Source organism: Oncorhynchus masou, chromosome 15, assembly GCF_036934945.1.
Source record: "Oncorhynchus masou masou isolate Uvic2021 chromosome 15, UVic_Omas_1.1, whole genome shotgun sequence".
In the NCBI taxonomy this organism is placed as follows: Eukaryota; Metazoa; Chordata; class Actinopteri; order Salmoniformes; family Salmonidae; genus Oncorhynchus; species Oncorhynchus masou.
The window spans coordinates 22,734,595-22,761,245 of record NC_088226.1 but is presented as its reverse complement, the minus strand read 5'-3'; the positions used below and the strand labels follow the sequence as shown (position 1 = coordinate 22,761,245).

At 41.5% G+C, this 26,651-nt stretch overlaps 4 protein-coding genes across 4 annotated transcripts; all 4 read left to right on the top strand.

Annotated features, from left to right (window-relative positions):
* Positions 1–619: 619 nt before the first annotated feature.
* LOC135555928 (ferritin, middle subunit-like) lies at positions 620–2,638 on the top strand. Its single transcript, XM_064988745.1, has 4 exons — positions 620–945; positions 1,313–1,459; positions 1,691–1,816; positions 2,277–2,638. The coding sequence occupies exons 1-4, from the start codon at positions 844–846 to the stop codon at positions 2,430–2,432; spliced, it is 531 nt and encodes a 176-aa protein (XP_064844817.1). The 5' UTR covers positions 620–843; the 3' UTR covers positions 2,433–2,638.
* A 6,958-nt stretch (positions 2,639–9,596) lies between these two features.
* LOC135555926 (ferritin, middle subunit-like) lies at positions 9,597–11,631 on the top strand. Its single transcript, XM_064988744.1, has 4 exons — positions 9,597–9,915; positions 10,301–10,447; positions 10,680–10,805; positions 11,270–11,631. Exons 1-4 carry the CDS (start codon positions 9,814–9,816, stop codon positions 11,423–11,425), a joined length of 531 nt encoding a protein of 176 aa, XP_064844816.1. The 5' UTR covers positions 9,597–9,813; the 3' UTR covers positions 11,426–11,631.
* Positions 11,632–16,109: 4,478 nt separating this feature from the next.
* On the top strand, positions 16,110–18,125 carry LOC135555924 (ferritin, middle subunit-like). The gene is made up of 4 exons (XM_064988742.1): positions 16,110–16,422; positions 16,792–16,938; positions 17,169–17,294; positions 17,765–18,125. The coding sequence occupies exons 1-4, from the start codon at positions 16,321–16,323 to the stop codon at positions 17,918–17,920; spliced, it is 531 nt and encodes a 176-aa protein (XP_064844814.1). The 5' UTR covers positions 16,110–16,320; the 3' UTR covers positions 17,921–18,125.
* Positions 18,126–22,883: 4,758 nt separating this feature from the next.
* Positions 22,884–24,869, top strand: LOC135555923 (ferritin, middle subunit-like). Its single transcript, XM_064988740.1, has 4 exons — positions 22,884–23,207; positions 23,580–23,726; positions 23,955–24,080; positions 24,534–24,869. The coding sequence occupies exons 1-4, from the start codon at positions 23,106–23,108 to the stop codon at positions 24,687–24,689; spliced, it is 531 nt and encodes a 176-aa protein (XP_064844812.1). The 5' UTR covers positions 22,884–23,105; the 3' UTR covers positions 24,690–24,869.
* Positions 24,870–26,651: the final 1,782 nt, after the last annotated feature.

Below are 26,651 nucleotides of genomic sequence, written 5' to 3'. Positions count from 1 at the left end.
TCCATTTTCTTCTAAGGATATAACACACACATTTTTCAACAATAACTTCTGTAGTTAGACTTGCACTGTGGCATTGCTTTTGGCTGATACTACTGCTTTAGTTGTTTCCAATAGAATGTTACTTTGTAATAAACAAAGTAAAAAAAAAAAAATAACAGTCCGAGATGAAGGGGTCAAGGCGATAGCATTTACTCTGCCCATGATCTTTCCGCGTGAGATAAGCCCGTTTTCTTTCAAATTACTTCAGCATTATGATCGAATAGAAGTTTCGTAATGTTTAAGCTTTTACAAATGTACTGATATATGTGGATGCATGTGGTATTCCGGAAACTTTGAGAAAAATGAAATATATTTGTGCGTGGTGTTCACGCACGTACCTGCCCTCTCATTGGCTGGAATGGTCCCACCTGATCTTGCCTGTCTTCATTCGTTGAACACATGTATTTCCATTGATAGAGTGGTCACTCGGCTCTCTTGTCAATAAAATAAATAATCATTGCTCTGGTCATGTGTATGAGTGGGCTCGTCTTTAAATGACCCGCCTCGTTCCTGTTGAAATTCTAAAGGTGATTGGCTACGCTCTGTGAGGGTGGATTTCACTGACGCATTCCGTTTGGAACAATAAATAGAGCGAACAAGGCTCCTTCCAGTTCACAAGTCTGAGAAGACGCATGAAGAAGTTCTTGCTTCAACAGTGATTGAACGGAACTCCTCTGCCTTCGTCCCGCATTATAGAACATTTTGGATTGATAACATAACACTTACCCGAACTATAATAGCAAAATAGTCCAATAAACCCTATTTTTGTACCTTTACTTTAGATATTAAAGAAAATCTGCTATAATGGAGTCTCAGATCCGCCAGAACTATCACCACGATTGCGAAGCTGCCATCAACCGCATGATCAACTTGGAGATGTTAGCCTCCTACACCTACACTTCAATGGTAAGGAGTCTACCAAGATGACCGTTTTGTTGAGCTACCTGTTATTATGCCTGGGCCGAAATTCCACTTTTCACCTGACTTTTCTGTAGCCAATAACCTCAACTCCGTTAAGTACATATTTGAGTTTTACTTGGCAAGGCTATTAAGACCCCCCAGGTTGGTATAGTATTCAAGTGAAGCCGGGAATCTATCCTACCTTGGTCAGAGCGCGTAACAACTCATTGACAGGTTAATTGTCAGGTTATCAAGTAGACTACAGACTTGACTGATTCATGCCTGTATCATCAAGTTTAGTTGCCACAACAAGAACAGTCACTTTCGGCACTTTATTTTTCTTTTAACCACACTGTTTTGTTTGTCCACCCAGGCTTTCTATTTCTCCCGTGACTATGTGGCTCTGTCTGGCTTCGCGCGTTTCTTCAAGGAGAACAGCGACGAGGAGCGAGAGCACGCCGAGAAGCTACTCTCCTTCCAGAACAAGCGAGGTGGACGCATTTTACTCCAGGACATAAAGGTGAGCGCCTGAGCATCGAGGAACACATTTAGATTGTAGACTGATAGAAAATGTCTTTACTCCATGGAGTGTCCAGCTTTAGTTGATATAGAGAACCTGGAGTAGTCCTAAACATACTGCCTCTAACCACTTAACTGAAACCGTTTGAGGGATGTAACTCTGTTCACTTTATCCAAACCTTAACGTTTGCTAGTAGTCCCTAACCCTCCTGTGTTCTCTTGTCCTGTGTAGAAGCCAGAACGTGATGAGTGGGGCAATGGGCTAGAGGCCATGCAGTGTGCTCTGCAGCTGGAGAAGAATGTGAACCAGGCCCTGCTGGACCTGCACAAGATTGCCTCTGACAAGGTTGACCCCCATGTAAGTTATGGTGAACCCACACATCACATGTATCACATAGAATACAGGTACTGTCCCAGGAGATGATCAGGTTGTTGTAGCTCTGATAACTGATGACACAGGATATTTTGACCTGCTTCTTCACACGCTCACAATAGTCCAGATGCACACAATGCAGCTAATGCATAAGGGGCGACAGGTTGTCGAGTGGTTAGAGCTTTGGGCCAGTAACACAGGTTGCTGGGTTGAATCCCAGAGCTGACAAGGTAAAAATGTGTTCTGCCCCTGAACAAGGCAGTTAACCTTTTGTTCCACATTAGGATGCCATTGTAAGCAAGTGTTTAACGGACTTGTCTCGTTAAAAAAAATAGACCTCGTTATCTACACTTATGCCATTACCACCAGGCTCTTTTGTGTTACTGTAGTTAGTTACAATAGTCTGTGTTCATTCTCTTGTCTGACCTGTGTTTTCCTTCTTTAGCTGTGTGACTTCCTGGAGACCCATTACCTGAATGAGCAGGTGGAGGCCATTAAGAAGCTGGGAGACTACATCACCAACCTCACCAAGATGGATGCTGCCAAAAACAAGATGGCAGAGTACTTGTTTGACAAGCACACCCTGGGAGGCCAGAGCTAAACCACTTCCATCCCCAGGCTATGGCCTCCAGCCTCAGACCAGGACTCCTTGGTTCTCTGATAGATCCTCCTGGCTTTGCTTTTATAGGGATGGTAGAGTGTTAAACTGGTGAATTGCAACACTGCTGTGACAATGCTGTTTCTGTTCACAACACTACTGTATTGGAGGCAAGGCTTCTTGTAAAACAATTAAAAAATATCACTGAAGTTTGTTGCTGTTTTCTAAGTGTTGACCTGTAGTAATGGATTTTGTATCAGTCTATTGAGGTGCTTTGCTCTTTCACTGAGTGTCTTCATACCAGTGATAAATATTGACAATTGTAAACCTACTAGTGGCTGAGGGTCATAACAATAGAAGTTTAACATGAGTTTTATAAAGGATGTTACCTTTTACCAAAGGGTGTCCTTTACTGTATCTTGTAATAGTGCCATGTCAATTAAGGACCCAGCTGTCTACTCGTGCTCCATAGGAGTGAAATTGTTACCTTCAATTGATGTAGACCTTTACGCTGTGCATCACAAGTTCATATAGCCTAGAGGTCAATCAAAACCGTTAGCCAGCTGTTATGGCACATTTCTCTAGTGATGGGAAGTTCGGCTCTGACTGGCAAATCTTAACTCATTATTTATTTCAGTTGGTAATGCCCAATAGTTCCCCTACCGCAAATTATGAACTGAATACTCAAAAGGAATGATTCTACAAGCCTCTCATTCTTAAGGGGCTTAATGGAGCTGTCATATGGTTGCAACGCTGTTACTTTACATGAGTTTCTGAACGCTGTCATTTTGGTAATTAACAGGCAAGCCAAACTTGAATACTTGAACTGAAAAATATTGTTTTCAAGATGGTGAAGGAGTTTCTGGTGGCAAGACCACTTGGTTAAAGGGGAAGATGGCCTAATCAGCAATGGAATTTTCAATTGCTCTAACTTTATTCTTTTTACAACCAATTATTGACATGGTAAAATTGAGTACATTTGTATGGTATTGAACATCTTGGTTTATATTTAGGGTAAAGTTTCGCAGTTTTGTCATTCTATTTGAAAAAATATTTTACAGAAAGCCACACAGAGGGCCAGAGATTTGTAATCTGATGTACCCCAAAAGGCCACTCAATGAAATCTGATTAAATTTTATATTCCTTAATTTCCCAATATTTGTATTTATGGATCCCTAGTTACTCATGGGGTCCGGCAAAATAAATGCAGTTCTATACATTAAAACTAACCTTAAACAGATTTCACGAAACATTAAGGGTTCCCACTCAGGCCACTACTCTACCACCATATCTACAACACAAAATCAATGTGTGTGTATCTATCGTGAATATGTAATTGTGTTTTTATGGTTTTAAATCTTTACTGCTTGCATGAGTGACTTGATGTGGAATAGCAGCCATGTCATGGCTCTCTGTAGTACTGTGCACCTCCCATAGTCTGTCCTGGACTTGGGAATTGTGAAGAGACCTGGTAGTATGTCTTGTAGCTCTCTGTGTACATTTAAGGGTGAGCCGTGCAGGCTAGTTTTGGTCCAATCGTAATTTTCCTAAGTCATTTTTTGTGGCACCTGACCACATGACTGGACAGTAGTCCAGGTGCGACAAAACAAGGGCCTGTAGAACCTACCTTGTTGATAGCGTTGATAAGAAGGCAGAGCAGTGCTTTATTATGGACAGATCTATCCCCATCTTAGCTAGTGTTGTATCCATGTGCTTTTACCATTTCAGAAGTTTATTCTCAACTTGTTACATTTCCACATGATCCATTACAAGATTTAGTTGAGGTTCAGGGTTTAGTGTTTTTATATTATTTCCCAAATACAATGCCTTTAGTTTTTGAAATTCATGTATTTAAGACAAACTTATTTCTTGCCACCCAGTCTGAAAATGACTGCAGCTCCTAAGTGTTGCAGTGATTTCACCTGCTCTGGTAGCTGATGTGTGTGGTGTTGAGTCACAGACACACAGGCTTCACTCAGCACCAGTGCAAGTCATGAGTAAAGATTGAAAAAGTAAGGGGCCTAGACAGCTGCTCTGGGGAATGCCTGACTCTTCCTCGATTATGTTGGAGAGGATTCCATTAAAGAACACCCTCTGTGATCTGTTAGACAAGTAACTCCAGATCCACAATATAGCAGGGGATGTAAAGCAATAACACATACGCTTTTTCCAGCAGCAGATTAGGATCAATAATGTGAAAAGCTGCAGAGAAGTGCTTTATTTATTTTTAATCTTTATTTATTTAACTAGGCTAACTAAGTCGGTTAAGAACAAATTCTTAATTTAATGATGGCCTAACAAAAGGCAAAAGGCCTTTCACGACAAGAGAGACAACACTACATAAAAAGAGACCAAAGACAACAACATAGCATGGTAAGCAGTAACAGGAGTCCGTTGTAACAGATAGGCCTACATTATTCAGTGTACATACATCCTTGGCTGAATACCAGTGGAAAGTTTGGGACAGTCAAGTCAGCAATAGTCTATGTTGCAAGCAACAAGATAATGTTTTGAGTTTGTGATCTTGCTCACTGGTTCTCAAACCAAGTCCTGGGGACCCAAACGGGTGCACATTTTTGTTTTTGACCTCGCACTACACAGCTGATTCAAATTATCAACTCATCAAAAGGCTTTGATGATTTGAATCAGCTGTGTAGTGCTTGGGAAAAAAACTCAAATGTGCACCCCTTTGGGTCCCCAGGACCAGGATTGAGAACCACTGATCTAACTAATGATTACCACACTGGGGTAAATGTAGACGGGCAACCCCATGCAATCCCATAATATAGGTTGTCATGCTTATTGCTAAATAACACACCTGCCTGATAATTTGGACCGATATGGTATTTGGCATTTGTTTTTAGTAATTGCAGTGTAAGGGGGAAATTACTTTGTTACACAGGGGAATTAGGTGTTGCGTAACTTGGTTAATTAAATAAATAAAATAAGTATCATTTTTTTTGTTATTTGTAAACTCATGTTCCCTTTTTCTTATATTAGGTTTTGGGTGAAGATCTGATAACATTCAGTATCAAAAATATGCAAAAATAGAGAACATCAAAAAGGGGGAAATACTTTTGTACAGCACTGTATATATACACTGAGTGTATAAAACATCAAGAACAACTTCCTAATATTGAGTTGCAAACTCCCCTTTTTCCCTCAGAACAGCCTCAATTTGTTGGAGCAAGGACTGGATCTACAGGGTGTCGACAGAGTTCTACAGGGATGCTGGTTCATGTTGACTACAATGCTTCCCACAGTTGTGTTAAATTGGCTGTCTGTCCCTATCTGAGGTGGATCATTCTTTATACACACAGGAAACTATTGAGTGTGTAAAACCAAGGGGTTTGGTGGTGATTTTCTAAACTGTTAGTTAGACCTACAGTTTAAAGTAATATTGAAAAATATTTGTACTTGAGTTGTGATTGGGGTGTATTGGCCAAATGATCAGGAAAGTTTTTGGTGCATTTTCCCTCCAACATTCATCAGAAACAACCATATTACAGCTATTTGTTTAAAATGCCTTAGTAAGTTACATAATTTATGTTACTGCTGTTCTCTACTTCTTCCCTTTTTTTCCTAGTCTCAGGACATTTTCGCCCTCATCACTGCTCAAGTCTGTTTCAATAGTCATGAGACCTAGTCTCCTTCCACCATTGTCACGGTGATAGTGGGGTACTCCATAGACACCAATGCGATAGCGGTCTGCATAGTCCTTGACATCCATTGAAACAGAACCATTGAGGGAGTCATTCCATACTATAGTACAACCAACATGAGGTTATGACAGGAGAAATAGTGGGAAGGAGGGAGAAAAATAGGAATAGAGGGGGAGGGGAAAGAGTACAGACTAAAAACGCTGTGTCACCCTTCAAGAGAGTTCTGTAACGGTTAATCATTTGTAGTATTACTATCACTTCTGTTTATATCTTTAACTTAAGAACATTCTTAGTTAGTACGATTAATTTGTAATGCTAAGAGATGGATAAAAATGTACAGGGTGGGTACCTGGAGGAAAAAAGGGGAGGGTCATGCTTTTTCAATTTCAGTCAAGAGGAGGGTTTACTATTTTTTAAATCGAGTGCAGGGGAGGGTCATGTCATTTGAAATGCTCTGTTGGGCGTGAAATATGAAGTGTGCCTATAGGTTATTTAGCACAGAAGCACAGAGCAAGGTTATATTTCTAAGATAGCTGCTGGGATAGCGTAAATAAAACTAGACTGCATTACACACTGCAACGGATATTCCAACCCTGAGGCCTGCTCTGCCCTTGCTGATCAAAACCTTCTTTTTGGCTGCCTAACCAATGCTGTGCTGTGTAGGCCTACAGTGGCAGTTCAGGAGGAGAGTCAAGGAATTCCTCAGAAAAGTATTTTTAATTAGGCCTCATCCAAAAAATGCAATTTCTTGCACGTAGACTAGCCTATAGCCTATGTTCTGTTCAGTTTGAGAAGGAGAGCATTTGAGGACCGGAGGTCAACTATGATAGCTTGCTACTACTATAATTGATTTGAAGAAAAACAATATGTTTCTTGCCCATGATGTATTTATCCAAGTTATTGACATCACAATAAGCCAGATTTGAGTTACTTACATTGTGGTGCTGAAACTTGAAGCAGCAGTCGCAGCACAATCAATTGGAAATGGACAGCTGATGGTGCTGAAAATAGGCAAATTGGAGAAGGAATAATTCATTTAAACCGTCTTCATTTAATTAGACTTTACTAACAACAAGAGGGCTTTGTGTTGGAGCCTATTTCTTCATATTTAAGAAACAAGAGCAAGCTCTACCTGTTTCACAGACAGAATTAGGCTATAGGCTGCTATATCCATAGATTTGTCGTTCAATTCCCCCACCCACCATGCACTCTTTAAATAGCCTCCCTCCAAGTCAGTGAAGGACTGTTAAGTTAAAACCAGTACAGGAATTCAGGGGGTATGACATAGGCCTACCTTTTATTGAAGAAAATGTCAAAAAGAAAATGGCTACCATAAAACAGATCCGATTACATACAGTGATCTATAACAGCACTTTGGTCCGTTATGCTTTATGCAAAAAAACAACTTGAAAATACCCTGGAAAGACATGACTTTGATGCATATGGGAATGTAATTGTTTAGTTTCTTTGACATTCAGAGTCTGAGCTACAATCTCCTGTAGTGGAGGAGGCAAACAATGTAATTTGCTTTTGAAGTAATTTAATTCTGTACCTTTAGATTGATTAAGCTATTTACTTTCTGTACAAAATATGTTTAAACCCAGGCAGCTTTTAGGGAAACCCTTGTGACCTTCTGTTGTTAAAGAAGAGTAGAAGTCTGTTAAATCTGACATTTTGTCTGCGTCGGTAGACCTACTGTCTGGGGTGGAAAGGTAGGCCTAACTTTTGAAAGAAAGTACCATAGTCAGATTCCTAACAGGGACCGTTTCGTTGGAAACAAGACACACTGATTTGGCATTGGAGAAATATGATAAGATCACTTGTGGGGTAACCCCCCCCCCCCCCCTAAATGTAGCTGCATGCCAGCAGAGCACTAAACAATACATTAATTGCACTATAACGGTGCCCAAAATGTTAGGGCTGACATAAAGCTGTTCCAACAGCAGGCTCAACACCTTACTCCTGCTACACCTGGCAGCAATACAGTTCATTCAGCCTAAATTATTGCCTTTATAAAAAACGGATAGCTGGTATGGCTGACTTGCCAAATCAGATGTTTCTACTGACAATTGAGAATCACAAATGATGGCATAAGGGGACGACGAGCGGTTTAGAAGCAATGCGTAATTTCGATAAAGACATTAATGTGTGACGATGCTTCGTGGGTGGCTGTTGTTAATGTGTGCAGGGGTTCCCTGGTTCGCGCCCGGGTATGGGCGGTCTAAAGTTATACTGTTAAACAAGCACCCTGTCAACAGTTGTGGAAGATCAGGTCATGTGAACTGAAGTTGTTCGGAAGGTTACTTTATTACTGTCGTCTTTGATTTTCATTAGCTGTAAAAAGTTTTCCACTTCACAGATTTAGCTTAATAACCTATGTATGGTCAGATGTATGTAGCTACTGATTTTGTGTAGTTATTTCTAGCCTAATGTAATCAACTGACATACCATTTGTCAACCTCAATATGTAATTTGAAACCGAAAGGTGTATCTTCAAATACCATTTCTACAAAAGCCAGCCTTTCTTTCTCTGTCCACTACTGTATTGCCATACCTCATATTGAAAATTGAGCTGATATAAAAAAAAGTGTGATAAACCATACAGTTTTTCTTTTGGCTCTATTCTGGAAAAGGTAAACAATTAAGCCAGGTATGCTTTTGAAACATGTGCTCTTAGAGAATGAAACAGAAGTTTACAGAAATGCGTCTCAAAGTTCAATTCCTTTTATATCCTAAATCAAACGTAGACGTAGACTATTTCTAAATTAGCCTAATATTAGAATTCTTTCTATTTTCTTCTAAGGATACAACACACACACATTTTTCAACAATAACTTCTGTAGTTAGACCTGCACTGTGGCATTGCTTGTGGCTGATACTACTGCTTTAGTTGTTTCCAATAGAATGTTACTTTGTAATAAACAAAGTAAAAAAATAAAATAACAGTCCGAGATGAAGGGTCAAGGCGAGAGCATTTACTCTGCCCATGATCTTTCTTTCAAATTACTTGAGGATTATGATCGAATAGAAGTTTCGTAATGTTTAAGCTTTTACAAATGTACTGATATATGTGGATGCATTTGGTATTCCGGAAACTTTGAGAAAAATGAAGTATATTTGTGCGTGGTGTTCACACACGTCCCTGCCCTCTCATTGGCTGGAATGGTCCCACCTGATCTTGCCTGTCTTCATTCGTTGAGCACATGTATTTCCATTGGTAGAGTGGTCACTCGGCTCTCTTGTCAATATAATAAATAATCTTTGCTGTAGGTCATGTGTATGAGTGGGTTCGTCTTTAAATGACCCAGTATTTGGATTAAACAATTATTGAACAATGATGGCCAACTATACGATTATCAAGAATTCATGAGAACACACAATATTACATTCACTCCTGAGGAATGGTGTCGTCGTCAAATGATCCGCATCGTTCCTGTTGAATTTCTAAAGGTGATTGGCTCCGCTCTGTGAGGGTGGATGTCACTGACGTATTCCGTTTGGAACAATAAATAGAGCGAACAAGGCTCCTTCTCAAGTCTGAGAAGACGCATGAAGAAGTTCTTGCTTCAACAGTGATTGAACGGAACTCCTCTGCCTTCGTCCTGCATTATAGAACATTACGGATTGATGACATAGCACTTACTTGAACTATAATAGCAATATATTTTAAGAAACTTTGTTTTTGTACTTTTCATTTTGATATAAAATAAAAATCTGCCAAGATGGAGTCTCAGATCCGCCAGAACTATCACCACGATTGCGAAGCTGCCATCAACCGGATGATCAACTTGGAGATGTTTGCCTCCTACACCTACACCTCAATGGTAAGGAGTCTACCAAGATGACTGTTGTTGATCGACCTGTGTATTATTTTTATGCCTGGTCCTAAATGGCTTTTTCCACTTGATTTTTCTGTAGGTCTAGACAATTAATAGCCAAGAATCTCAACTCCGTGAAGTAAATTTGAGTTTTACTTGGCAAGGCTATTAAGACCCTCCGGTTAGATATAGCATTCAAATGAAGTTGGGAATCTATCCTACCTCTGTCAGAGCGCGTAACAACTTATTGACAGGTTAAATGTCACGTTACCAAGTAGACAACGGACTAGACTGATTCATCGCTATATCCTCAAGCTTAGTTGCCACAACAAGAATAGAATGCTGTCATGTTTTTCTTTTTCTAACCACAATGTTTTGTTTATCCACCCAGGCTTTCTATTTCTCCCGTGACGATGTAGCTCTGCGTGGTTTCGCGCATTTCTTCAAGGAGAACAGCGACGAGGAGCGGGAGCACGCCGACAAGCTTCTCTCCTTCCAGAACAAGAGGGGTGGACGCATTTTACTCCAGGACATCAAGGTGAGCGCCTGCGCATCAAACACATTTAGATTGTAGACTGATAGAGAATGTCTTTCCTCCATGGAGGAAAATGTCTACAGAGTTATATTGATCGAGAGAACCTGGAGTAGTCCTAAACATATGGCCTCTAACCACTGAACTGAAACTGTGAGGGGTGTAACTCTGTTCACTTTATCCTGACCTTAACGTCTGCTAGTAGTCCCTAATCCTCCTGTGTTCTTGTCCTGTGTAGAAGCCAGAACGTGATGAGTGGGGCAATGGGCTGGAGGCCATGCAGTGTGCTCTGCAGCTGGAGAAGAATGTGAACCAGGCCCTGCTGGACCTGCACAAGATTGCCTCTGACAAGGTTGACCCCCATGTAAGTTATGGTGAACCCACACATCACATGTATGTATCACATAGAATACAGGTACTGTCCCAGGAGATGATCAGGTTGTTGTAGCTCTGATAACTAATGACACAGGATTGTTTGACCTGCTTCTTCACACGCGCACAATAGTCCACAGATGCGCACAATGCAGCTAATGCATAAGGGGCGGCAGATTGTCTAGTGGTTAGAGCTTTGGGCCAGTAACAAAGGTTGCTGGGTTGAATCCCAGAGCTGGCAAGGTAAAAATGTGTTCTGCCCCTGAACAAGGCAGTTAACCTATTGTTCACACTATGATGCCATTGTAAATAAGTGTTAATGGACTTGTCTAGTTAAAAAATAGACACCTCATTATCTACTCTTATGCCATTACCACCAGGCTCTTGTGTGTTACTGTAGTTACTTACAATAGTCTGTATTCATTCTCTTGTCTGACCTGTGTTTTCACTCTTTAGCTGTGTGACTTCCTGGAGACCCATTACCTGAATGAGCAGGTGGAGGCCATTAAGAAGCTGGGTGACCACATCACCAACCTCACCAAGATGGATGCTGTCAAAAACAAGATGGCAGAGTACCTGTTTGACAAGCACACCCTGGGAGGCCAGAGCTAAACCACTTCAATCCCCAGGCTATGGCCTCCAGCCTCAGACCAGGACTCCTTGGTTCTCTGATAGATCCTCCTGGCTTTGCTTTTATAGGGATGGGAGAGTGTTAAACTGGTGAATTGCAACACTGCTGTGACAATGCTGTTTCTGTTCACAGCACTACTGTATTGGAGGCAAGGCTTCTTGTAAAACAATTAAAAAATATCACTGAAGTTTGTTGCTGTTTAAGTGTTGACCTGGTAGTAATGGATGTTGTATCAGTCTATTGAGGTGCTTTGCTCTTTCACTGAGCGTCTTCATACCAGTGATAAATACTGACAATTGTAGACCTACTAGTGGCTGAGGGTCATAACAATAGAAGTTTAACATGAGTTTTATAAAGGATGTTACCTTTTACCAAAGGGTGTCCTTTACTGTATCTTGTAATAGTGCCATGTCAATTAAGGACCCAGCTGTCAACTCTAGCGCCGTAGGAGTGAAATTGTTACCTACAATTGATGTAGACCTTTACGCTGTGCATCACATGTTTATTATACAGCCTAGAGGTCAATCAAAACCGTTACCCAGCTGTTATGGCACATTTCTCTGATGGGAAGTTCGTCTCTGACTGGCAAATCTTAACACATGATTTATTTCAGTTGGTAATGCCCAATAGTTCCCCTACAGCAAATTATGAACTGAATACTTAAAAGGAATGATTCTACAAGCCTCTCGTTCTTAAGGGACTTATTTGTGCTGTCATATGGTTGCAACGCTACTGTAACTTTACAAGTTACTGAAAGCTGTCATTTTGGTAATTAACAGGCAAGCCAAACTTGAATACTTGAACTGAATGGTTTTAAAGACAAAGGAGTTTCTGGTGGCTAGACCACTTGGTTAAAGGGGAAAATAGCCTAATGAGAACTGTCTTATCAGCAATGGCATTTTCAATTACTCTTCAACTTTGATTATTCAACGAAGTATTGCCATGGTAAAATTGAGTTCATTTGTATGGAATATCTGTGTATATACACTGCTTAAAATAAAGGGAACACTAAAATAACATATCCTAGATCTGAAAATATTTTAATTAAATCTTTATAGTTGAATGTGCTGACAAATCACACATGATCAATGGAAATAAAATTGATCAACCCATGGTCTGGATTTGGAGTCACACACAGAATTAAAGTGGAAAACCAAACTACAGGCTGATCCAACTTAAATGTCCTCGAGTCAAAATGAGGCTCAGTAGTGTGTGTGGCCTCCACGTGCCTGTATGACCTCCCAACAACGCCTGTGCATGCTCCTGATGAGGTGGCGGATGGTCTCCTGAGGGATCTCCTCCCAGACCTGGACTGGTGGTCTAACAAGGGGTCTGAGGATCTCATCTCGGTACCTAATGGCAGTCAGGCTACCTCTGTCGAGCACACGGAGGGCTGTGCGGCCCCCCAAAGAAATGCCACCCCACACCATGACTGACCCACCGCCAAGCCGGTCATGCTGGAGGATGTTGCAGGCAGCAGAACGTTCTCCACGGCGTCTCCAGACTGTCACGTCTGTCACATGTGCTCAGTGTGAACCTGCTTTCATCTGTGAAGAGCACAGGGAGCCAGTGGCGAATTTGCCAATCTTGGTGTTCTCTGGCAAATGCCAAACGTCCTGCACGGTGTAAGCACAACACCCACCTGTGGACGTCGGGCCCTCATACCACCCTCATGGAGTCTGTTTCTGACCGTTTGAGCAGACACACGCACATTTGTGGCCTGTTGGAGGTCATTTTGCAGGGCTCTGGCAGTGCTCCTCCTGCTCCTCCTTGCACAGAGGCGGAGGTTGCGGTCCTGCTGCTGGGTTGTTGCCCTCCTACGGCCTCCTCCACGTCTCCTGATATACTGGCCTGTCTCCTGGTAGTGCCTCCATGCTCTGGACACTACGCTGACAGACACAGCAAACCTTCTTGCCACAGCTCGCATTGATGTGCCATCCTGGATGAGCTGCACTTCCTGAGCCACTTGTGTGGGTTGTAGACTCTGTCTCATGCTACCACTAGAGTGAAAGCACCGCCAGCATTCAAAAGTGACCAAAACATCAGCCAGGAAGCATAGGAACTGAGAAGTCTGTGGTCACCACCTGCAGAACCACTCCTTTATTGGGGGTGTCTTGCTAATTGCCGATAATTTCCACCTGTTGCCTATTCAATTTGCACAACAGCATGTGAAATTTGTCAATCAGTGGTGCTTCCTAATTGGACAGTTTGATTTCACAGAAGTGTGATTGACTTGGAGTTACACTGTGTTGTTTAAGTGTTCCCTTTATTTTTTTGAGCAGAGTATATAGAATAATGGGTTTTGACATTGGTGGTGACTTTCTGAACTGTTATAGTTAGACCAACAGTTTAAAGTAATACAGAAAAATATTGCTATTTGAGTTCTGATTGACTAAATTGACAACATTTTCTGGAAATTTGTTGTATTTTGCCTCCGAGTAGTCGGGTAGGCTGTTTGCTGTGTTTATTCGACCCAAAAAATATATACATATATATGTCTCCTCCACATCTAAAACCAATGTTGCGCCCCTGGTAAAAAATAGTGAGAGGGAGCAATTGGGAGAGAGGGGAAGGGGGAAAGAGTACAGACTAAAAACACTGTGTCACCCTTCAGAACTTAAATAAAAAGAGTTATGTAATGGTTAATCATTTACAGTATTACTTACTGTTTATAACTTTGTGCAGCTGGTCACATGATGGCTTTAACAACTTAACACAGGTTCTCGGTTTTGAACATTACAGAAAATAATTGCATTAAAAAATGAAGATAATTCTATGTCATTTTCATTTTTAATGCTATGTTTGCCCTTCTGCTAAAATATGGTCACTAAGAACAATCTGGACTCAGAGGTAGACGTAACATAGTTAAAGTAAATGATATGGTATGATATGTATGGTATGTATTAATTTGTGGATGTCCATCATCCATTTCGTATTATATTTTACTAATTGCAATTTTTACACTATGTTATGATTTGCTAAACATATGATATCTTACGAATTCCAATTTGTTGTGGCTAACGTTAGCTCGGTGGCTAGGTGCTAGCGTTAGCTATGTGGCTGAAATTAGCTAGGCTAGGGGTTAAGGGTTAAGGTTAGGTCTAAGGTTAAGGTTAGGAGTTAGGTTAAAGGGCAACCTTTGTGATGCTAGACATTCGCGTTATATGCTCACCCTAAATTATCCTTTAAGCATGACACATCATTTAGTCAGGAGGTGATGTCCCTTTCCGCAAAAAAAAAGAAGGAATGCCAAGTATGTCACAGCCCTTTTTGTAACACTGGTTTAAGCATAAGTCTACTGTCACTACCAACAGTCTGAAGAAGCTTTGTCTCATTGTCTCCAAAACTTTGTTTGCGCTCATAATGAAAACATTACACTATAAACTGAGGTTCAGTCTAAAACAGTTGATCAAAGTAACAGAAAGCAGGGCACATACTTCAAGGATTATCTATGTTGAAGACCCTTACCCACATTTGAAGCAGCTTCATAATTTTTCAACAAACAATGAACCTAGATAGTAGCTATGACAAACTGATAGATAGAGCCTGTTTTGGCTTACATTTTAGGAGAAAGGGGGTCCTGTCCTCAAACAATTGGAGTAGAGGCACTACCTTACATACTAGGCCAGGAAAGATCAGGGGCTGGGTGGCTGCTGGGGGAGGAGCTTCCCCATCATTGACATGTTATTCAATGTGATCTAAAAGGCTAAACTGATCCTATATCGGCACTCTTACTCTGAGAGGCTTGATGCATACTGCCCCAGAAGACCTAAGTAGTGTCCGATTACCCATTCTAACATACTGTATACGACATACATACTGCATACTATATATTATTAGTTCATAGGTCTCCCGAGTGGCGCAATGGTCTAGGGCTCCCGAGTGGTGCAAGCAGTCTAAGGCACCGCATCCCATTGCAAGCGGCATCACTTTAATACCTGGTTTGAATCCAGGCTGTATCACATCTGGCTGTGATTGGCCCAGCGTCATCCGGGTTTGGCTGGAGTAGGCCGAATTTGTTCTTAACTGACTTGCCTAGTTAAATAAAGTTACATTTGAGTATACTGTAAAAGAACTGTAAACTTCTAGATGAGCTTACTAGTGCTTCGCCTGTATACCGGAAGCTGATGGTGTTGCTATGCAACGTCTTGCTAGCTTGTTAGCATAACAAATTACTAGCTAGACATCGTACGATTTCGGGTGTGTTTGTAAATTAAATTTGGAGTGCCAGAGCACACTCTCGGCGTTCGTAAATTCATAGCATTGTCAGATTGTCCGTTCGTAAATTTAAAGTGTTTCGCCCTCGGAGCGTTCAGAGCCCACACTGGCCGCTCTGGCCAGGGAGTAGGGTTGATCCGAGAGCATTTACTCTGCCCATGATCTTTCCGCGTGAGATAAGCCCGTTTACTTTCAAATTACTTGAGCATTATGATCGAATAGAAGTTTCGTAATGTTTAAGCTTTTACAAATGTCCTGATATATGTGGATGCATGTGGTTTTCAGGAAACTTTGAGAAAAATGAAATATATTTGTGCGTGGTGATGTGTAAGAGTGGACTCGTCTTTAAATGACCCGCCTAGTTCCTGTTGAAATTCTAAAGGTGATTGGCTACGCTCTGTGAGGGTGGATGTCACTGACGCATTCCGTTTGAACAATAAATAGGGCGAACAAGGCTCCTTCCACTTCACAAGTCTGAGAAGACGCATGAAGAAGATCTTGCTTCAACAGTGATTGAACGGAACTCCTCTGCCTTCGTCCCGCATTATAGAACATTTTGGATTGATAACATAACACTTACCCGAACTATAATAATAAAATAGTCGAATAAATCCTATTTTTGTACCGTTACTTTAGATATTAAAGAAAATCTGCCAAAATGGAGTCTCAGATCCGCCAGAACTATCACCACGATTGCGAAGCTGCCATCAACCGGATGATCAACTTGGAGATGTTTGCCTCCTACACCTACACTTCAATGGTAAGGAGTCTACCAAGATGACCGTTTTGTTGAGCTACCTGTTATTATGCCTGGGCCTAAATTCCACTTTTCACCTGACTTTTCTGTAGCCAATAACCTCAACTCCGTTAAGTACATATTTGAGTTTCACTTGGCAAGGCTATTATGACCCTCCAGGTTGGTATAGTATTCAAGTGAAGCCGGGAATCTATCCTACCTTGGTCAGAGCGCGTAACAACTCCTTGACAGGTTAATTGTCAGGTTACCAAGTAGACTACAGACTAGACTGATTCATGCCTATATCATCAAGGTTTGTTGCCACAACAAGAACAGTCACGTTCGGCACTCTTTTGTTTTCTTTTAACCACACTGTTTTGTTTGTCCACCCAGGCTTTCTATTTCTCCCGTGACGATGTGGCTCTGTCTGGCTTCGCGCGTTTCTTCAAGGAGAACAGCAACGAGGAGCGAGAGCACGCCGAGAAGCTACTCTCCTTCCAGAACAAGCGAGGTGGACGCATTTTACTCCAGGACATAAAGGTGAGCGCCTGAGCATCGAGGAACACATTTAGATTGTAGACTGATAAATGTCTTTACTCCATGGAGTGTCCAGCGTTACGTTGATATAGAGAACCTGGAGTAGTCTTAAACATACTGCCTCTAACCACTGAACTGAAACAGTGTGAGGGATGTAACTCTGTTCACTTTATCCAAACCTTAACGTTTGCTAGTAGTCCCTAACCCTCCTGTGTTCACTCTGGCCTGTGTAGAAGCCAGAACGTGATGAGTGGGGCAATGGGCTGGAGGCCATGCAGTGTGCTCTGCAGCTGGAGAAGAATGTGAACCAGGCCCTGCTGGACCTGCACAAGATTGCCTCTGACAAGGTTGACCCCCATGTAAGTTATGGTGAACCCACACATCACATGTATGTATCACATAGAATACAGGTACTGTCCCAGGAGATGATCAGGTTGTTGTAGCTCTGATAACTAATGACACAGGATTGTTTGACCTGCTTCTTCACACGCGCACAATAGTCCACAGATGCATACAATGCAGCTAATGCATAAGGGGCGACAGGTTGTCTAGTGGTTAGAGTTTTGGGCCAGTAACAAAGGTTGCTGGGTTGAATCCCAGAGCTGACAAGGTAAAAATGTGTTCTGCCCCTGAACAAGGCAGTTAACCTATTATTCCACACTAGGATGCCATTGTAAATAAGTGTTTGTTAACGGACTTGTCTAGTTAAAAAAATAGACACCTCATTATCTACACTTATGCCATTACCACCAGGCTCTTGTGTGTTACTGTAGTTAGTTACAATAGTCTGTATTCATTCTCTTGTCTGACCTGTGTTTTCCCTCTTTAGCTGTGTGACTTCCTGGAGACCCATTACCTGAATGAGCAGGTGGAGGCCATTAAGAAGCTGGGAGACCACATCACCAACCTCACCAAGATGGATGCTGTCAAAAACAAGATGGCAGAGTACCTGTTTGACAAGCACACCCTGGGAGGCCAGAGCTAAACCACTTCCATCCCCAGGCTACGGCCTCCAGCCTCAGACCAGGACTCCTGACTTCTCTGATAGATCCTCCTGGCTTTGCATTTATAGGGAGGGGAGTGTTAAACTGGTGCAGTGCAACAGCTGTAACATTGGTGTTTCTGTTGACAACACTACTGTATTTTTGCGGCAAGGCTTCTTGTAAAACAATTAAAAAAATATCACTGAAGTTTGTTGCTGTTTTCTAAGTGTTGACCTGGAGTAATGGATGTTGTATCAGTCTATTGAGGTTCTTTGCTCTTTTACTGAGCATCTTCATACCAGTGATGAATACTGACAATTGTAGACCTACTGACTGAGGGTCATAACAATAGAAGTTTAACATGAGGTTTTATAAAGGATGTTACCTCTCACCAGAGGGTGTCCTTTACCGTATCTTGTAATAGTGCGATGTCAATTAAGGACCCAGCTGTCAACTCTAGGTCCATAGGAGTGAAATGGGTAACTAGTTGATGTAGACCTTTAATCTGAGCATCACAAGTGTTATTATACAGCCTAGAGGTCAATCAAACCCTTGCTAACTGATTTACCGAGCAGGACGCAAGTTATGGTGCATTTCTCTAGTGACGAAGTTCGTCTCTTACTGACACACAATACATCTTTACCCGTTCTGTTTAATTCAGGTAATACCCAATTGTTCCCCTACAGCAAACTGAACTGAATACTCAAAATAGTAAATCTACAAGCCTCTTGTTCGCCATAAGGGGCTTATTGGAGCTGTCATATGGTGGCAAAGCTACTGGTAATTTACTGAAGTCATTTTGGTAATTGACAGGAAAGTATTAAAGTTGCTTGCAACTGAAAATCTTGCTGGACAATTTTAAGGTGTCCATATAGTAAATGAGTTTCCAGCGGGTCGACCATTTCGTTAAAGGGGGAAAATGGCCTCAAACTTTGTTTGCGCTAATGATAAACTTACACTATAAACTGAGGTTCAGTCTAAAACAGTTGATCAAAGTAACAGAAAGCAGGTCACATACTTCACGGATTATCTATGTGGAAGACCCTTACCCACATTTGAAGCAGCTTCATCATTTTTCATCAAACACTGAACCTAGATAGTAGCTATGACAAACTGATAGAGCCTGTTTTGGCTTACATTTTAGGAGAAAGGGGGTCCTGTTCTTAAACAATTGGAGTAGAGGCACTACCCAACATACTAAGCCAGGAAAGATCAGGGCCTGTAAAATCAGTGGAGGCTGGGGGGAGGAGCTTCCCCATCAATGTAGTGTTATTCAATGTGATCAAAAAGGCTAAACTGATCCTAAATCGGCACTCTTACTTTGAGAGGCTTGATGCACACTGCCCAAGAAGACCTAAGAAGTGTCCGATTACCCATTCTAACATACTGTATACTACATACATACTGCATACTATATACTATTAGTTCATAAATCAAATCAAATGTATTTATATAGCCCTTTGTACATCAGCTGATATCTCAAAGTGCTGTACAGAAACCCAGCCTAAAACTCCAAACAGCAAGCAATGCAGGTGTAGAAGCACGGGGGCTAGGAAAAACTCCCTAGAAAGACCAAAACCTAGGAAGAAACCGAGAGAGGAACCAGGCTATGTGGGGTGGCCAGTCCTCTTCTGGCTGTGCCGGGTGGAGATTATAACAGAACATGGCCAAAATGTTCAAATGTTCATAAATGACCAGCATGGTCGAATAATAATAAGGCAGAACAGTTGAAACTGGAGCAGCAGCACGGCCAGGTGGACTGGGGACAGCAAGGAGTCATCATGTCAGGTAGTCCTGGGGCATGGTCCTAGGGCTCAGGTCCTCCGAGAGAGAGAAAGAAAGAGAGAAGGAGAGAATTAGAGAACGCACACTTAGATTCACACAGGACTCCGAATAGGACAGGAGAAGTACAAACTGACCCTAGCCCCCCGACACATAAACTACTGCAGCATAAATACTGGAGGCTGAGACAGGAGGGGTCAGGAGACACTGTGGCCCCATCCGAGGACACCCCCAGACAGGGCAAAACAGGAAGGATATAACCCCACCCACTTTACCAAAGCACAGCCCCCACACCACTAGAGGGATATCTTCAACCACCAACTTACCATCCTGAGACAAGGCTGAGGGCTCCCGAGTGGCGCAGTGGTCTAGGGCTCCCGAGTGGCGCAGCAGTCTAAGGCACCGCATCCCAGTGCAAGCGGCATCACTTTAGTACCTGGTTTGAATCCAGGCTGTATCACATCTGGCTGTGATTGGCCCAGTTTCGTCCGGGTTTGGCTGGAGTAGACCGAATTTGTTCTTAACTGACTTGCCTAGTTAAATAAAAGGTTACATTTGAGTATACTGTAAAAGAACGGTAAAACATCTAGATGAGCTTACTAGCACTTCGCCTGTCTACCGGAAGCTGATGGTGTTGCTATACAATTTCGGGTGTGATTGTAAATTAAATCTGGAGTGCCAGAGTACGCTCTCTGAGTTCATAAATTCAGAGCGTTGTCAGATTGTCCATTCGTAAATTTAAAGTGTTTCGCCCTCAGAGCGTTCAGAGCCCACACTGGCCGCTCTGGCCGAGGAGTAGGGTTGATCCGAGCATTTTGACCTCACAATGGCAGTCAAGCACCCAAGCTAACTGGCTAACTTTGGCTAGCTTCCTAGCTACTTCCAGTGTCCATTGAGAACGCACAATGACTATACCACTTAACTAATCCTGATGTATTTATAGCCAACTAACTTTACGTTAGGTAGCTCGCTAACATACTGGTACATACTGCTGTAATGATATGCTATTGTTAGTGTTTCATACTGGAGAGGGAATACAAATCAACGACGCTGGACAGAGTGGAATCAGGTATATCAAAAAGGCTGTTTATTGGTCAAAGATATATTGTCCCGCAGTTTAACGTGCACGGATCTAGTTCATATAACCCGGTAAGGAGTCAGGTGAAAAAGAGGCCTAGATATTGGTCACAGCAGATTTTATACATGGAATATGTAGGTGGAGTCTTGTCGTGTTGGTCTTCTAACAGGTCCTGAAGAGTTGGAGGCGGGCCTTGCTTTCGCCAGAGCGGGCCCCATTGGTGCACAGCAAAGTCCTTTGCTCTTGGCACCCGACCAGTAGGGGGGTAGAGTGTGTGTGTACAGTGAGTTTTACAGGGGAGTAATATTTGCGTGATGGCAGCTGTGTGTCCTTCAGATAATCATGTTATTGCACACATGCTCTAGACTTGGCTGAAGACACTGGGCCCATCTGAGGGCATCCGGTTTAACCAGAGCTTTGGTCTGCTAGTAACGCTTTATATTAGATTATTTATATAACACTATGCAGTTTGTAAGGATAGCTTAGCTAAAACATTTTCTTAACTATTGTCATAATTAGTCAAAACAAGTAAATTTATCCACTCTCGTAATAAACAAAGTAACAATTTTTAAACAGATTAAGATGAGGTCGAGGCAAGAGCATTTACTCCACCTACAATCTGTCCACGTGAGATAAAACCGTTTTTGATCATATAGAATTTTCGTAATGTTTAAGCTTTAACAAATGTACTAATATATGCGGATGCACGTGGCATTCCGGCAACTTTGAGAAAAATTACGTCTAGTTCTGCGTGTTGTTCACACCCGTGCCTTCCCTCTCATTGGCTAGAATGGTTCCACCTGATCTTGCCTGTCTCCAATCGTTGAGCACATGTATTTCCATTGTTAGATGGGTCACTCGACTCTCTTGTCAATATAATACATATCTTTGCTTTAGGTGATGTGAATGAGTGGTATCATCATTTATTTATATTTTTTATATATTTTTATTTATTTATGATTATGAACACAACAATACAAAATATATACAAAGAAGAGTACATAAACCTAACAGACAGGGGTATTACATATCAAGATTCCTTTTCAATTTGTTAAACATTTAAAAAAAACAATTTTTACTTCACCTTTATTTAACCAGGTAGGCCAGTTGAGAACATGTTCTCATTTACAACTGCGACCTGGCCAAGATAAAGCAAAGCAGTGCGACACAAACAATAACACAGAGTTACACATGGAATAAACAAACGTACAGTCAATAACACAATAACAAAAAATCTATATACATTGTGTGCAAATGAGGTAAGATTGGGAGGTAGGGCAATAAATTGGCCGTAGTGGCGAAGTGATTACAATTTAGCAATAACACACTGGAGTGATAGATGTGCAGAAGATGAATGTGCAAGTAGAGATACTGGGGTGCAAAGGAGCAGAAAAAGAAGTAACAATATGGGGATGAGGTAGTTGGATGGGCCTCTTACAGATGGGCTTTGATTTGATTTGATTTTGATTATGATTTGGCTATGTACAGGTGCAATGATATGTGACCTGCTCTGACAGCTGATGTTTAAATTTAGTGAGGGAGATATGAGTCTCTTTATGGTGAATATTGCTTTTTTGTTTTTACATTTACTGATCATTTCAAAATAATATTTAAATTCTATCTTAAATAATGTGAAGAGGGGTTTGTTCTCTGCTCACTTCATTTCATGGATAAAGAATCTTCCATTAAAGATAAACAAATGAACAATGAAAGTTAAATCAGGGTCCATATCAAAAAACATAATATCATAGTCTCTCAGATTAACATTAGTAGTCTTCTCTTTAAGATAAAATCTTCTAACTCACTCCAAAATCTTCTGACAAAAGAACATAAGAATACAATATGGAATAAGAATGACTTAAACCACAAAAACAAGTATTTATTTTTCCAAGACTGATTTGACAACAACATTATTTGGATTAAACATTATTGAACAATGATGGCCAACTATACGATTATCAAGAATTCATGAGAACACACAATGTTACATTCACTCCTGAGGAGTGGGATCGTCGTCAAATGATCCGCCAAGTTCCTGTTGAATTTCTGAAGGTGATTGGCTCCGCTCTGTGAGGGTGGATGTCACTGACGCATTCCGTTTGGAACAATAAATAGAGCGAACAAGGCTCCTTCCAGTTCACAAGTCTGAGAAGACGCATGAAGAAGTTCTTGCTTCAACAGTGATTGAACGGAACTCCTCTGCCTTCGTCCCGCATTATAGAACATTTAGGATTGATAACATAACACTTACCAGAAATATAATAGCAAAAGTCGAATAAATCCTATTTTTATACCGTTACTTTAGATATTAAAGAAAATCTGCCAAAATGGAGTCTCAGATCCGCCAGAACTATCACCACGATTGCGAAGCTGCCATCAACCGGATGATCAACTTGGAGATGTTTGCCTCCTACACCTACACTTCAATGGTAAGGAGTCTACCAAGAGGACCGTTTTGTTGAGCTACCTGTTATTATGCCTGGTCCTAAATGGCTTTTTCCACTTGATTTTTCTGTAGGTCTAGACAATTAATAGCCAAGAATCTCAACTCCGTGAAGTACATTTGAGTTTTCCTTGGCAAGGCTATTAAGACCCTCCTCCAGTTAGATAGCATTCAAATGAAGTTGGGAATCTGTCCTACCTCTGTCAGAGCGCGTAACAACTAATTGGCAGGTTAAATGTCAGGTTACCAAGTAGACAACAGACCAGACTGATTCATCCCTATATCATCAAGCTTAGTTGCCACAACAAGAAAAGAATGCTGTTTTTTTCTAACTACAATGTTTTGTTTATCCACCCAGGCTTTCTATTTCTCCCGTGACGATGTGGCTCTCTCTGGCTTCGCGCATTTCTTCAAGGAGAACAGCGACGAGGAGCGGGAGCACGCAGAAAAGCTACTCTCCTTCCAGAACAATAGAAGTGGACGCATTTTACTCCAGGATCTCAAGGTGAGCGCCTGAGCCTCGAACACATTTAGATTGTAGACTGATAGAGAATGTCTTTACTCCATGGAGTGTCCAGCGTTACGTTGATACAGAGAACCTGGAGTAGTCCTAAACATACTGCCTCTAACCACTGAACTGAAACTGTGAGGGGTGTAACTCTGTTCACTTTATCCTGACCTTAACATCTGCTAGTAGTCCCTAACCCTCCTGTGTTCACTCTGGCCTGTGTAGAAGCCAGAACGTGATGAGTGGGGCAATGGGCTGGAGGCCATGCAGTGTGCTCTGCAGCTGGAGAAGAATGTGAACCAGGCCCTGCTGGACCTGCACAAGATTGCCTCTGACAAGGTTGACCCCCATGTAAGTTATGGTGAAACCACATGTATGTATCACATAGAATACAGGTACTGTCCCAGGAGATGATCAGGTTGTTGTAGCTCTGATAACTAATGACAGGATTGTGTGACCTGCTACTTCACACGCACACAATAGTCCACAGATGCACACAATGCAGCTCATGCATAAGGGGCGGCAGGTTGTCTTGTGGTTAGCGCTTTGGGCCAGTAACAAAGGTTGCTGGGTTGAATCCCAAAGCTGACAAGGTAAATGTGTTCTGCCCCTGAACAAGGCAGTTAACCTATTGTTCCACACTAGAATGCCATTGTAAGTAAGTGTTAACGGACTTGTCTAGTTAAAAAAATAGACCTCATTATCTACACTTGTGCCATTACCACCAGGCTCTTGTGTGTTACTGTAGTTGGTTACAATAGTCTGTATTCATTTTCTTGTCTGACCTGTGTTTTCCCTCTTTAGCTGTGTGACTTCCTGGAGACCCATTACCTGAATGAGCAGGTGGAGGCCATTAAGAAGCTGGGAGACCACATCACCAACCTCACCAAGATGGATGCTGTCAAAAACAAGATGGCAGAGTACCTGTTTGACAAGCACACCCTGGGAGGCCAGAGCTAAACCACTTCCATCTCCAGGCTACTGTCTCCAGCCTCAGACCAGGACTCCTGGCTTTGCTTTCATAGGATGGGAGTGTTAAACTGGTGAATTGCAACACTGCTGTGACATTGATGTTTCTGACAACACTACTGTATTTTGGAGGCAAGGCTTCTTATAAAACAATTAAAAAATATCACTGAAGTTTGTTGCTGTTTTCTAAGTGTTGACCTGGTGTAATGGATGTTGTATCAGTCTATTGATCTTTGCTCTTTTACTGAGCATCTTCATACCAGTGATAAATACTGACAATTGTTGACCTACTAGTGGCTGAGGGTCATAACAATAGAAGTTTAACATGAGGTTTTATAAAGGATGTTACCTCTGACCACAGAGGGTGTCCGTTACTGTATCTTATAATGCCATGTCAATTAAGGACCCAGCTGTCAACTCTAGCGCCGTAGGAGTGAAATGGATGTCGACCTTTAATCTGCATCACAAGTTTATTAGACAGCCGAGAGGTCAATCAAAACCGTTAGCCAGCTGTTATGGCACATTTCTCTAGTGATGAAGTTTGGCTCTGACTGAAATTGTCACTCATTGTGTTTATTTCAGTTGGTAATGCCCAGTAGTTCCCCTACAGCAAATTATGAACGAATTCTCAAAAGATTGATTCTACAAGCCTCTCGTTCTTAAGTGACTTATTGGAGCTGTCATATGGTTGCAACGCTACTGTTACTTTACATAAGTTACTGAACGCTGTCATTTTGGTAATTAACAGGCAAGGCAAACTTTAATACTTGAACTGAGAAATATTGTTTAAGATAGTAAAGGAGTTTCTGGTGGCTCGACCACTTGGTTAAAGGGGAGGATGGTCTAATCAGCAATGGAGTTTTCAATTACGCTTCAACTTGATACTTTCTACAACCAATTATTGACATGGTAAAATTGAGTACATTTGTATGGTATTGAATATCTTGGTTTATATTTAGGGCAATGTTTTTCAGCTTTGTCATTCTATTTGAAAACATATTTTACACAAAGCCACAGAGGGCCAGAGATTTGTAATCTGATGTACCCAAAAAGGCCACTAGATGGCATCTGATTAAATTGCATATTCCTTAATTTTCCAAAATCTGTTTTTATGGATCCCTATTTCCTGCTGTCAAGGCAGCAGTCACTCTTCATGGGGTCTGTCAAAAAAAGCCAGTTCTATACATTAAAACTAACCTTACATTAAACAGGTTTCACAAAACATTAAGGGTTCCCACTCAGGCCACTACTCTACCACATCTACTACACAAAATCCATGTGTGTGTATCTATAGTGAATATGTAATTGTGTTTTAATGTTTTTAAATGTGACTTTACTGCTTGCGTGAGTTACTTGATGTGGAATAGCAGCCATGTCATGGCTCTCTGTCGTACTGTGCACCTCCCATAGTATGTCCTGGACTTGGGAACTGTGAAGAGACCTGGTGGTATGTCTTGTAGCTCTCTGTGTACATTTAAGGGTGAGCCGTGCAGGCCAGTTCTGGGCCAATTGTAATTTTCCTAAGTCCTTTTTTGTGGCGCCTGACCACATGATGGACAGTAGTCCAGGTGAGACAAAACAAGGGCCTGTTGAACCTACCTTGTTGATAGCGTTAAGAAGGCAGAGCAGTGCTTTATTATAGACAGATCTATCCCCATCTTAGCTAGTGTTGTATCAATATGTTTTTACCATTTCAGAAGTTTGTTGTCAACTTGTTACATTTCCACATGATCCATTACAAGATTTAGTTTAGGTTCAGGGTTTAGTGTTTTTATTTTATGTCCCAAATACAATGCCTTCAGTTTTTGAAATTCATGTAACTTATTTCTTGCCACCCATTCTGAAAATGACTGCAGCTCTTAAGTGTTGCAGTGATTTCACCTGCTCTGGTAGCTGATGTGTGTAGCGTTGAGTCACAGACACACAGGCTTCACTCAGCACCAGTGCAAGTCA

Bases quoted from the DNA above. Each gene is read 5' to 3' on its own strand.
- LOC135555928 (XM_064988745.1), top strand. From the start codon at position 844: ATGGAGTCTCAGATCCGCCAGAACTATCACCACGATTGCGAAGCTGCC. The intron at 946-1,312 runs GTAAGGAGTCTA...TTGTCCACCCAG, and splicing joins CCTACACCTACACTTCAATG to GCTTTCTATTTCTCCCGTGA. The intron at 1,817-2,276 runs GTAAGTTATGGT...TTCCTTCTTTAG, and splicing joins CTGACAAGGTTGACCCCCAT to CTGTGTGACTTCCTGGAGAC.
- LOC135555926 (XM_064988744.1), top strand. From the start codon at position 9,814: ATGGAGTCTCAGATCCGCCAGAACTATCACCACGATTGCGAAGCTGCC. The intron at 9,916-10,300 runs GTAAGGAGTCTA...TTATCCACCCAG, and splicing joins CCTACACCTACACCTCAATG to GCTTTCTATTTCTCCCGTGA. The intron at 10,448-10,679 runs GTGAGCGCCTGC...TGTCCTGTGTAG, and splicing joins TTTTACTCCAGGACATCAAG to AAGCCAGAACGTGATGAGTG.
- LOC135555924 (XM_064988742.1), top strand. From the start codon at position 16,321: ATGGAGTCTCAGATCCGCCAGAACTATCACCACGATTGCGAAGCTGCC. The intron at 16,423-16,791 runs GTAAGGAGTCTA...TTGTCCACCCAG, and splicing joins CCTACACCTACACTTCAATG to GCTTTCTATTTCTCCCGTGA. The intron at 17,295-17,764 runs GTAAGTTATGGT...TTCCCTCTTTAG, and splicing joins CTGACAAGGTTGACCCCCAT to CTGTGTGACTTCCTGGAGAC.
- LOC135555923 (XM_064988740.1), top strand. From the start codon at position 23,106: ATGGAGTCTCAGATCCGCCAGAACTATCACCACGATTGCGAAGCTGCC. The intron at 23,208-23,579 runs GTAAGGAGTCTA...TTATCCACCCAG, and splicing joins CCTACACCTACACTTCAATG to GCTTTCTATTTCTCCCGTGA. The intron at 23,727-23,954 runs GTGAGCGCCTGA...TGGCCTGTGTAG, and splicing joins TTTTACTCCAGGATCTCAAG to AAGCCAGAACGTGATGAGTG.